The following is a 13,378-nucleotide window of genomic DNA, read 5'->3' as shown; positions in this document are numbered from 1 at the left end:
TCGACTGCTCTGAAACAAACATACTCAAGAATATGTACTTGCACATTTTTGGGGTTAACGTTTTTTACGCAGTACATAAACCATGTTTTTTTTTTTTTTTTGGCTGGTCTATTAGGGTTAAATGAACAAAGGCTTAAATATTATAATGTCATAAAATATGAATGTACAATAACTGTGGTTACAATTGTGTATAAAAAACATTACATTTCAAACGCAAGAAAAGCACTGAAAGCAAATGAAACAGACAGTGAAGACTGAATGAGGAGACTGACCTTATATGAAATCGGATCACTGGATTTTCTTCGAGTTCTCCTCTGGTGTCAGTGGATTATCATGGTTCAGTCATTTGTAGTGGGTTCTCTCTCCTGTACACGGCCATTTCTGCTTGAATACATCAAACTTCAGGGATAAAACTGACAAGGCTTCTTCGTTGTGAGTTCAGCGGCAAAACACATTAAAGTTGTCCGTTTCCTTGGAGTGCTTCTTAGATTTCATACACCAATTAGTTTTAAAATTGAGTGAAAAAATATTGCTATAAATAAATTAAGATACTGATAGCCACAAACTTCACAAAAAACTGTGTTTTAGACTAACAATAAAAGTGGTATTGATCAAGACCCTTAAAGTCCAAACAATTATTTTACAGAAAATTATGTACATGCATTTTTTTTTATAATAGCCTATGCTTTAATTAAAAGAAGAACCCCTAGTTTGGCTTTTCACATAAGTTGGAGACATTGGGGAACTATATACAATAAAATAAGTAAAAGAGTTAAGGCCTGTGATTTTTGAATTTCAACGCATCCCATCAAAGCTAGTTCTTAATATTTTACGGATTTCATTATTATTTTGTTTTCTGCTCTGAATAAGAAATCTTAAAAGTAACGCTTAAAAGCTGTTGGTGCCCAAGAGATCAACAGATTAAAATGTACTTTCAAAAAATAACTGCAACTTTCCAGGATTTTAGCAGTGCGATGATCCTTGGATTGCACAGATTTTGGGTGCATTAAGCGTGGATGGACTAGAGGTTTGTCTTTCTCAGGAGCATTTAATATTCAGTATCACGTTAGTCTTCTCAAACATGTTTGATTCCTCACTGTATTCTTAATCGCTTGAATTTGAAGATTTCTTTAACACATGACTCAACACAACAACGCTGCTCCTGGTCAGTATCCCTGAGATTAAAATAGCTGAAGTTGGAAACAATGACGAGCACCGGTAGTGCAACGGGGTGGTGATGGACGAACTAGAGGTCCGTTTCTCTAGCGTCCAAGCAAAATGTATAAAGGGAACGTTTAATATCCATTCTGCTGTTAGTTTTCATGTTAGTCTTTTCAACAGGCGTTGTTTCATCATTGTGTTCTGTATCTCTGGAGTTGGAGGTTGATGATTTCCTCAAACCATGAATTTCATCACATGGGTTTGAAGGGCTAACATTATTTGGCTCGTCTCTTAGAGACGCCTGGTCTTGGTCAGTTTCTCTGTGGTAGAAATAGTTGAAGTTAGACACGATGACGGGCACCGGTAGTGCAATGGTCAACACCCCTGCGATGGCACAGAGAGAGCCCACAATTTTGCCCCCCACCGTCACCGGTCTCATGTCACCATACCCAACTGTTGTCATGGTCACCACCGCCCACCAGAAGGCATCGGGGATGCTGGAGAAGTGAGACTCAGGTTCATCTGCCTCAGCAAAGAAGACAGCACTAGAGAACAATATGACACCAATGAAAAGAAAGAAGATCAAGAGGCCAAGCTCTCGCATGCTGGCTTTCAGAGTCTGACCCAAGATCTGAAGCCCCTTGGAGTGTCTAGAGAGCTTAAATATGCGAAACACCCGAACCAAACGAATGACCCTTAGTATGGCCAGAGACATGGCCTGCTGGCCATTATTGTGCTCCTGGCCCTGCTGTTCCGCCAGCTCTGTGCCCAGTGTGATGAAGTAAGGCATGATGGACATGATGTCAATGATGTTCATGATGGTTTTGGAGAATTCTGACTTACTGGGACAAGCAAAGAAACGCACGAAGAGCTCAAAGGTGAACCAAATCACGCAGGTGGTTTCAATGATGAAGAACGGGTCGGTGAAGGTGAGCGACGGGCGCTCTTGAGTACCATTGATCGCGCGACTGGTCACTGGAAGCTCTCGCTCGTCGCGAAACTCGGGTAAAGTTTCCAGACAGAAAGTTATGATGGAAATGGTGATGACGAGGACGGAGACGATAGCGATGCCTCGCGCAGGACTGGAGCTTTCAGGGTACTCAAAAATTAGCCATACCTGTTTCTGAAACTCATTCTGTGGCAACGGTTTCTCTTCTTCTTTGATAAAGCCCTCGTCCTCGCGGAAACGGTCCATCGCTTCTTCCCCCAGCTGATAAAAGCGGATTTCGTCGGCAAACACGTCGATCGACACGTTAACAGGTCGCCGGATTTTTCCGCCGGACTGATAGAAATAAAGAATTCCGTCAAAACTCGGTCTGTTACGATCAAAGAAATACTCGTTCCTGAGGGGGTCGAAATACTTTATTCTCTTGTCAGGATCTCCCAGTAAAGTGTCGGGGAACTGGTTCAGAGTGCCCAACTGGGTCTCGAACCTCAGCCCGGCGATATTAATAAGAACTCGTTCGTTGTTCTCATGGTCCATATCCATATCCAGAATGTCCTCATCAAACAAATGGGGACTGTAATACTCCACCGTATTCTCAGTGGAGCCCATCATTGTGTTGTTCATGTCGTTCATTTTCCATGAGCTCTGTTGTGGACTTCTGGAGTATATTTCTTTGTTGTGGACCAAGCGTGGATGATCCAGTGAGTTTTGGTTCTGGTAGGTTTCTCCATCACTGCCTCCATCTCCTCGTTTATCAAAACTCACCAAAGCGATCTCCATTTCCAAGCCATTAAATATTCATTAATAAAAGACCTGTAGAATTAAAAACAAAAAAGCCACTCCATAAATCCACACTCGTTTTCTTTGCCGTTAGATTCTGCTTCGGATAAAGATGTGCATCATAATCCAAACATCCTCCCGTCACTCTGGTAATACATGTGTGTGCTCTGAGCGTAAGTACTGGAGTGATTCACGGGACTCGATTCTTTTGAACGGATCTTTTAAATGAATCGATTCGCAAAGCGTTGATGTAGCACTGGTGGATGGATATGGAAATAAATTCGCAGTGATAAACAAACTAAATGTTGATTTTATTAATGAGAAGCAACTGCCGCGCGGGGACCAGAACACTAGAGGTTTCACTCAAATGAATTGAATGAAGCGAATCATTTCGCTGAAATGTGTGTTTTTAATGAAAATAAAAATAAGTTTTTAATGTAAGCCTCAATGTTATCTATAGTGTGCTCCAAAACAATTACAAACACGCATTTAGATGCATAAGCATTCTACACTTAGGCTACAGTCTCTCACTTCTGCCAATATGTATCAATGATTTTGATGACATCACTCTGCACTTTAGATTCTCATCAGATCTTCTGGCAAATCAATTGCTCTCTAGAATCTAAAGCGCCCCTCCCCCTACATTATAAATAGACGCTGAAGCTGCGCTGAAATTGGTCACTTGTTCACACATTTACTATTTTCTACATGGTGAATTACACATAATGCCCTATATAGGGAATAGGGAACTATTCAGACAGTGTAATGCTTAGGAACGAATGAAGGCGAACCGGCACAGCACGCACACAGTCTGCTTTGGTCCAGAGACACGATAGCACAGAGCAGATCTTATGCTCGAGTTGGCGCAGACCACAAAACGGATATCGAACCCATTTGAATTCTGCACAGAATGGTATATTTTAAAGCGACGGAGTAGATTAGGAGGAGAAACAGTTCGAGATTAGTAGGAAACTGCGGCTTTGCCGAGCTCAACGGCTCTGGTCGAGCTGTGATATAAACTAAATGCTATTGGCTATTTTAAAAAGGTGGAGGATCTGTTCAATATGCCCCGCATGGTCTTCCTCTTTCAGTAGAAATGATGTCAACACATTGAATAATTCTGTGCATTATTAAAATGATTTATAAATAGTCAAGTCACCTTCATTTATATAGCGCTTTTAACAATATATATTGTTTCAAAGCAGCTGTACCGTGATAATAGGAAATTAAAGTAACAGCGATTGTTTTGGCTTTACAAAAGCTCTAGAATAAAGTTATTGTCCAGCTAAAGTTAGTTTTGATTGATTCACTTCCATCGCAACAATCATTAGTCATTACACCGTTCTAACAGAAAACCCTAAATGCAATCCGGCCGCTCTTTTGCACAAACCATGAAAAAAGTTCCAAGGTACAAGCCTTGAAAAATGTATCATATCGAATTTTTGTATCGCTTCCGCATTGCCACGTGAACCGGAATTATCCCGACAACGTTTATTTAACTATTGTCTTATATATAACTATGGTCTTTGTTGTAGATTATGTAGTTCATCATGCTCACTAAGCTTTTTATTTACATGGTTATATGTATGCAATATACAAGACATGTAGGTTATTGTCTATAGACAATGGTGTATGAAATATGTGAAAGCCAGCCAACTGCCATTTTCTGACTCTTCTCGTGTGATTTATTTTCTGGCATCTGTGCTAAATTAGCATACATTCACACATGAGTTGACATTATTTTGACTTGGCCTAAGTTGCATCACCACGGTAAGTTCATGAATGTGTGTGTCTCATGTTCTGGCGTTATTTTGAGAGACTGTGCACACATTCAACTCACCGAGCACAGAGGAATTCACATGGATGACTCCTGTATGTGCATCAATTAAGAATAGCAAATGATGCATCACAACGCTCAATTTTACTTCAGAAATCTCACAGAACCAGATACTTTCTTCTTCAAATATTGTGTAATATCAACTTGCACACATTTTAAGGCTTGCATGAACATAAAATGTCAAAGCTTTTGATCTGAAGCCCGATTTAAAATTTGATTGTCAAAATCTGGAATATTTTCTCCCACTGGGATAAAACTATGGCAACAGCACTTCTGATTGAGACATGTGATGCCAACTTCATGACTCAGGTCATTAATGTACCAAAATAGAACATGACTCAAAAATCTGCCTTTTTGACCAAATCTGCTTGAACCATCAAACAACCATGTCCTAAATAAAAAGGTTAAAATGATCAGGGACTTTTAACATTTGTTTTTCATTAAGGGTGGTACAGTAACACCACATAGAGTTTTTGACATCAAACCCTACTTAAATAATAAAACATTTAAAACATTTTTTATCATTGAAGAGGTTAATTCAAGTCATTGTCAGTGTGATTTTTTTCTATATTATTTTCTAAATTAAAATCTTATTTTACCTGAAACCCTGATTTACCTTATTTGATTTACCAATACATATCATTTACAAATGCCCTGCACATACTGTATCTTGACTTGCCTTCATGGATTAATTCAGCTTTATTTATACTTTTCCTGTAGCATCCTGCTTATAAAGTAAATGCATTTCTATGCTGCGATTGGATGTATTTTAGGTACGTTTTACTGAGATGTTACTTTAAAACTCAGAAAATCCAGAGTACACACTTTCTCACTCACGCTGAGTGAGACAAGTCCCTTTTATCATTAGATTTCTTTTTTTAGCGGGGAAGCTGTGATATCTTACAGAAGTGCTTTATCCCTCGAACACTGCCTCATTTGCCCTCTCCATATGCTGAACAATCTGCCTGTGTGGAAATAAAACACTGAAAAGCTGCTGCCGTTGAAGACGAGTAGGGAAAGGATAAATGCTTAAAAAGGAATGAGTGGGTTAAGTGTAAGAGGAAAGGAGAGAGATTATGTGTTGAAGGTGTCAAGCGGGTAACAGGTGATGGAGAACTGATCCCGGTGGAGTATTAACACTGAATGAGGTGGCTGAAGACCTGCTGCTGCTTCTCTTATCGTGGCATTTGCACTCTCATTCATTCCATTCTGTGGTAAAATATGGCTCACATGACCTCAGTCTTTATTCATGCTTCTCTTAAGATAATCTCCAGAGCTATATAAAACAGTTTAAAATAGAACTGCATTCACCTGTTTCTGTGTGTCAGTAGTTTGTTGAGGCTATCACTTGTTAAAGCAGATCTATAAGTATTGTGACATCGAAATCAAGGTCAAGCGTTCACCTAAAGCAGGGATATTCAATTAAAGTTCCAAGAGGTCCAGTCTCTATATTTCCTTCCCAGCAGAGGTACCGGACAATACTTTTTTGGAACAGTACATTTCCATCAGGGCAGCCGTAGTACTTTGTAAAAGAAAAAAATCCAAAACATTCAAAATATTAATCAAAGATGAGAATCTTGGGCCCTGAGAGCCAAAAAAATTTATTTTACCAATATTTACCACAAAAAAAAGTACATATTTCTCCCATATGAAATATTTCATCAGATCAGGCTATTATTTATTTATTTACATTTAAACACCTATGTCTATGGCACATAAAAGGAATTTGGGACTGAGAAAAAAATGGTGTGCAGGGTTTACCTCCAAAAGTTTGGACAATTTTTAATAGTAATAAACTACTAAAACAAAAAATCTAATAATGAAAAACTTCAAAAACACCAAATAAAGTTAACTAATTCAAGTATTTTTTCCCTTTCCCTTACCATCTCTAAATAATTTCCAATTTATAACATTGTTTATTATTAAATGTTTTTAATAAAGGGAAAAGTAAAAAAAACGTCTAAAGGCGCAACGCTAAACTTGTCACAAACCTGTTTTAGTTAAACGGTCAGAGACAGTCATCTTTATGACAGATAAAAACAATAGTATTTACTGCATTCTAGTTTTCTGCAGAATTTTAGCAAAAGTTTTGTTGCTCACCGTGTTTCTGCTGTTAAAATAACCACGTCATCTGCAGCTCTTCTCAAGAGGGAGAAGCAATGCGCACTGAACGGAAAGTGCTTGAATGAAGGGCGGGTTGGGGCAGGGGGGGTAGCTAGTGCGATGGATCGTTCTCTGAGGTTGGTACGAGCGTTTATCAGGTCAAGCCCATTAATGTCAAGTCAAGTCAAGTGGTCTCACCGCTGCCAAGTACGGTGGTCTCGGTGCCCTCAAGTCCGGTGGTCGCAGAGTTACTGCCACTGTCGTCTGTGCTGTCTGTGATGGCTTCTTGTGTGTTTGGGCCGCACACACACACTTCTACTGCTCCTTCCGAGGCGGCAGCTACCCCTACAGCCCCTTGACCGCAACAGCTCCTCCTTAGGTGGCAGCGACCGCTACAGCTCCTCGACCGCGGCAGCTCCTGCCGAGGCAGCAGCGACCGCTACAGCTCCTCGACTGCTCCTCCTGAGGCAGCAGCTACCCCTACTGCTCCTCAACCGCGACAGCTCCTCCTGAGGCGGCAGCGACCGCTACAGCTCCTCGACCGCGACAGCTCCTCCTGAGGCGGCAGCGACCGCTACAGCTCCTCGACCGCCACAGCTCCTCCTGAGGCAGCAGCGATCGCTACAGCTCCTCAGCCGCGACAGCTCCTCCTGAGGCGGCAGCGACCGCTACAGCTCCTCCTGAGGCGGCAGCGACCGCTACAGCTCCTCGACCGCGACAGCTCCTCCTGAGGCGGCAGCGACCGCTACAGCTCCTCGACCGTGACAGCTCCTCCTGAGGCGGCAGCGACCGCTACAGCTCCTCGACCGCCACAGCTCCTCCTGAGGCAGCAGCGATCGCTACAGCTCCTCAACCGCGACAGCTCCTCCTGAGGCGGCAGCAACCACTACAGCTCTGTGACCGCGACAGCTCCTCCTGAGGCAGCAGCTACCCCTACTGCTCCTCAACCGCGACAACTCCTCCTGAGGCGGCAGCGACCGCTACAGCTCCTCGACCGCGACAACTCCTCCTGAGGCGGCAGCGACCGCTACAGCTCATCGACCGCGACAGCTCCTCCTGAGGCGGCAGCGACCGCTACAGCTCCTCAACCGCGACAGCTCCTCCTTAGGCGGCAGCGAACGCTACAGCTCCTCGACCGCGACAGCTCCTCCTGAGGCGGCAGCGACCGCTACAGCTCATCGACCGCGACAGCTCCTCCTGAGGCGGCAGCGACCGCTACAGCTCCTCAACCGCGACAGCTCCTCCTTAGGCGGCAGCGAACGCTACAGCTCCTCGACCGCGACAGCTCCTCCTGAGGCAGCAGCTACCCCTACAGCTCCTCGACCGCGACAGCTCCTCCTGAGGCAGCAGCGATCGCTACAGCTCCTCGACCGCGACAGCTCCTCCTGAGGCGGCAGCTACCCCTACAGCTCTGCGACCGCGACAGCTCCTCCTGAGGCGGCAGCTACCCCTACAGCTCTGCGACCGCGACAGCTCCTCCTGAGACGGCAGCTACCCCTACAGCTCCTCAACCGCGACAGCTCCTCCTGAGGCGGCAACTACCCCTACAGCTCTGCGACCACGACAGTTCCTCCTGAGGCGGCAGCTCTCTCTCCCTCGCACATATTAATCAAAATAAATCGATACGATGGTAAAAGGATGGAAGACCAAAGTTTCATGTGGAGCATTCTGAGATTTTTTACCCCCTAAATTACCGCTGGGTGTGAATTGTACTAAAATACGTTGCCTTATCTTCTCTGAAAAGTGTTCCGCACATTCAGCTGACATAAACCACACTTTAAATAAACAAAAAAACTATCCAGTGATGAAATGTTTTCTGTGTTGACACAAATCTTGTAGGATGACATAAACTGCCGGGATAATCACACAATGCGTACACGTCCGACACGTCCAATTCGCAAATGACTCCTTTGAAATGATTCATTTTAATGAATGGTTAAAACAACTGATCTTTCCAACTCTGAACTCACGAAACGTCTGAATCGGTGTTTAATCGGTATCACTTTACAATAAGGTTCCATTTATTACATAAATAAAGCCAGATCCACCGTGGTCTTCAGTCCTGTCTGCTAAGCCGTGGGGGTCTTCTGCTCTACTTTGGGGGTCTTGGGTCCCATCTACTTGGCTGTGGTGGTCCTCTGCTCCACCAGGGGGGTCTTTAGTCCCATCTACTTGTCTGTGGTGGTCTTCTGCCTGGCCTGCTTCACTCTGGTGGTCTCCTGGAGCCTGGTGGTCTCCTTAGATCTTCAGCTCCATCCTGCTCCACCTTGGGGGGCCCATCTACTCCACTGTTTCCATCCTGGTCATCCGCCTTGGCTCTCGGAACTTCCGTCTCCACCTAAAGGTCCGAAATTCGCGTCCAAAATTTTTGCACGTTAAAAAATAAATATGACCTCATGTTTTGTTAATCACGCTTACACACTGCCTCCGCAACTTCATATATTTTTTTGCATCTAGAGCAAGCATTTTGGCCCTCCACACCGCCCTCAGGAGCGATCAATCTCTACTTTTCATAGTGCTTCATTAATAATGATTACAATTAATGCTGCCTTACAACTAACAACGTTTTATTCCTACAACGTTCTGGAAATGTTAATTTATGGTTATAAATATAAAACCTTTAGAGTTTGTTGTTTATTATAGCTTTAATTAGGCTGTCATACAAATACCTCTCTGCAAAATTCTGAAAACGTTAATTTATGGTTACAAATAATAGAACCTTTTATAATAATAGAAACTCAAGTTTTACTCTTGTACTATTGATTTTTGATTGAGGTGGTACTGCCAGCCAGCCCCCATACATATTTACACAGCAAAGAGCTTTATTCTTCTGTTGCGTTAGCTCCCTTTAGGCATTCTGAATGAGCGGTAAGTCAACGGAGATTTAAAGAAGCTCTTTTTCTTGTTTCAGCAGGAGCTGAGAGTGCAGCAGATGCCAAGGGCTGAAGTCTGAATACATGGCTTTTGTGAGAGACTCTAATCTACACACGTGACACAGCTCTTCTCGTCTTTGCATTAACTGTCATGAAAGCTCGCCCGGAGCAATAATGCCAGTCTTCAGTGAAATGCAAATGCAAAAAGACGCAAGCTCTGGACATGATCGAGAGATGACCGTAGCTCAGAGGATGGCTGCTTCCTTTCTATGTATGTCCTGTTTAAAAGCTTCCAGTGCATTTGCTGCTTTGATGACTGTGATTGTTAGATGTATGTTTATCTGCTCATCCAGTTTAATCTTGTGAGAATCTGCATGTTCTTGACTCATATAAAGGTTTTGTCCGCAGGCCTGTGCTAATATAAAAGCACACAACAGCAGCTAATGTGGCAGCGTAATTGGCCTCTAGCCGCATTACAATTTCATGCACTAGATACAAAATTTTCTTATCGCATTCATCTTATTTACCAACCCCAGACACCAGAACTAGACTATTGTATATATTTGATATTAAGTCATGTATACAGTAAAAAGGTGTTAACTGCTAAATAATTTATCTTGCATTAATCTTTTTTTTTTTTTTACATATGTTTTTTAATTTTTAGTGCTATGTTATTCAACTGTAAACTGGTGCAAAAATGTGTTTGTTTTTTTTAAAAGTGAAGTAAAAGTAAAAAGCGTAATTACCTGCGAATGCAGGTATACATCTCTAACTAAAAAATGTAAATGTGTGAGAAATTTTAAAATAACCTTTTTGTGGAAAAAAATTTTTTTGGTAAAATAGTTATAAAGGTGATAGAAAATAGAAATAATGTTGCAATTTTGAGATATACATTTATAATTATTTATAAAAAATATATATTATATTTTCTTATTTAGTTTTTACGCTGAAATGGAAACAGGCTTAAATATATATGCTAAAATCTTTATATAAACCTTTATAGATTTTTTTTAACAAAATAATAAAAAGCAATTACATAAACATATAAAGCAGAATTTTGTTGCTCCAAGTTTACAAATCTACCAACGCCAAGATTGTGGGTTTGACTCCCAGCCAATGCATGAACTGATTTAAAAAATAAATAAAAACGTAGTATATATTGAATGCAGTGTGCATCATTTTGGATCTGTCAAAATATACAGTAACCAAATTGCCTGAAAATAAAAATAAATATTTTTGTTGTTGTTGTTAGAACAAACATATTACCATTAACAGGATGATCTTTCATCTACACTTACATTAATATTTAAGTGTTTGCATTACATTTCATATTTTTATATTTCATTTATCGACAAATGGAGTGTGTGTGTGTGTGTGTGTGTGTGTGTGTGTGTGTGTGTGTGTGTGTGTGTGTGTGTGTGTGTGTGTGTGTGCTCTTGTTTATGTGATTTATGAGGACACAAATTTGTATAATAACGTGTATTACACTGGTATTACAACTTAAACGTGGTTTATGAGGACATTTCATGACCCCTGATAATTCAAATAGCTTAAAAAACAATGTTTTATTAAAAATGTAAAAATGCAGAGTGTTTCCTGTGATGGGGAGGTTTAGGGATGGGGCAGACAGTGTAAGGGGATAAAGTTTGTACAGTATAAAAACCATTACGCCTATGGAATGTCCTCACAAGAATAGCAAAACAAACGTGTGTGTGTGTGTGTGTGGTCCTGGTAAACCCTATGTCCCCAAAAAGGCAGCCATATAAAAAATCCTTGACTTTGTGGGGACATTTTTTGGTCACCATGAGGAAAATCACAGAATTATGTGTTTTTTTGTTTTGTTTTTTGTTTTATGGGTACGTTCACGTTTATGGGTAGCATTAGGGTTAAGGGACAGAATAAACAGTTTGTGCAGTATAAAAATCATTATGTCTATGGAACGTCCCCATAAAACATGCAAACCCCAACATCTATGCAAGTCCTCAAAATATATAGTGAAACAAACATGTGTGTTTGTTTATATATGCTGAGTAACTGTCTGTGTCTGTGTCTGTGTCTGCTGCACATCTCAGGGACAAATGCCACAATTATACAGTATGCAGTGTCTTGGTGCTTACACAGAGCTCTTGGGAGATTTTGTTGCGAGGAAAGAGGGAAATGGTAACCATAACAACAGGTAACCACTAACAACCAGCGTTGATCATGTTGAGCACACTGGTGAGCACCTCTAATTGCAGAGGAAGAATTTAGTTGTTCAGATCAGCAGGCTAGAGATGGTAATATCCACAAGCAACAGCTCCCTTCCTATTCATGAGACATGAGACCAAATATGTCCTACAATTTTACTTGCCATTACCTGGTAAAATAACAACTTGAATCTGATATAATCACTACATAATACACAAATCTCAACTGATATTATAAATATTAACATCACAATTTTAACATCACGAGAAATAACATTCATGGTATAGATACGCACTTTCATGAGATTGTGTTACAAATTCACACAGAATATACTACCTCAAATCCCTCAAATGGAGCGACAGCATCTGCGAACTCAGACGTGTGTAAGTACCAACCTTTTATACCAAAAGTATTAGGATATGATTGGATAGATGAGAAGGTAATAAGTTACGTAACAATTGAGTCTTCCCGGCAGAAATGAAAGCTTTAGCGTAAGTTCTGCTGGGAAGACTCAATTGTTGCGTCACTCATTATCTTCTCATCTATCCAATCACGTTTAATACTAGAAGTATAAAAGACCCGTACTTACACTTGTCTGAATTCGCAGATGCTGACGCTTCACTCACCTCCATCCACCCCACCACCACCAAGATGATTTCTCCCCTCCATCAACGAGATGGGTTCCTCCGTCCATCCTCCCTATCACCATAGGATTTCCCCTTCAACCTCCCCACCACCACCAGGATGGTCCCTTCCAATACCGCACTGGGGGTCGGCTGCGCCACCGCCATCTTCAGGCGGGAAATGCTGAATCCGTACCCTCGGATTGCGAGTGACGGACGGGGCCTACGCCAAAGAACTTATTGTATGTGGCTTGCTGGGCTGTTAATACATGCATACTTATCGAGTATCTATTCTCCGAGTCTTTCTGGTAGAACTTATAGAGCTTCATTTCAGGTTACAATTTATTTCGATGTTTCACTTTGAACATTCTAAGTAACTTTGCAACTACATGTCAACTAACTCTGATTAGAGTATTAGCAGTAGACTGTTAGTAGATTGTTAGGTTAGAGTTAGCAGAAGTTGATGTAGTTGCAAAGATACTTATAGTCAGTAGAGTGTCTAAAGTGAAGTAGAAGTAAAGTGAAATGAAGTGTTACTGAAGTTTAGGTAACACTTTATATTACGACCCGCAAACAACTGCGTAAGTAAACCGAAATTACGGTGTACGTTTCTGTAATTATAGTGTACTTCCGTGTAGGTATAACAATATGTTAAGTTTTGGGTAATAAAGGGGTACAACCAGATATACAAGCACATTATTTATAATGTAATTATTTTAAAACTAACAGGTACCTATTCTGTTAATATATTCCAGGCAAAAATTGTACGTCTGTTGTATATAAAAGTTTTTATCACATTTCTGGCAAAATATGTTCTTGTGCAATGTAGTTACAGGGTAATTTTGACATCTGTGGGTTGTAAATTAAA

The 13,378-nt window shown here is 41.2% G+C and overlaps 1 protein-coding gene across 1 annotated transcript; it reads right to left on the bottom strand.

The window, feature by feature from the left end:
• Positions 1 to 663: 663 nt before the first annotated feature.
• Positions 664 to 3,038, bottom strand: LOC307004320 (potassium voltage-gated channel subfamily A member 1). Its single transcript, XM_079623448.1, has one exon. The coding sequence runs from the start codon at positions 2,885 to 2,887 to the stop codon at positions 1,247 to 1,249; it is 1,641 nt and encodes a 546-aa protein (XP_079479574.1). The 5' UTR covers positions 2,888 to 3,038; the 3' UTR covers positions 664 to 1,246.
• Positions 3,039 to 13,378: the final 10,340 nt, after the last annotated feature.

Source organism: Phoxinus phoxinus (assembly GCF_949152265.1).
Source record: "Phoxinus phoxinus genome assembly, chromosome: 9".
NCBI classification, from domain to species: domain Eukaryota; kingdom Metazoa; phylum Chordata; class Actinopteri; order Cypriniformes; family Leuciscidae; genus Phoxinus; species Phoxinus phoxinus.
This window is presented reverse-complemented; position numbering and strand designations above follow the sequence as displayed.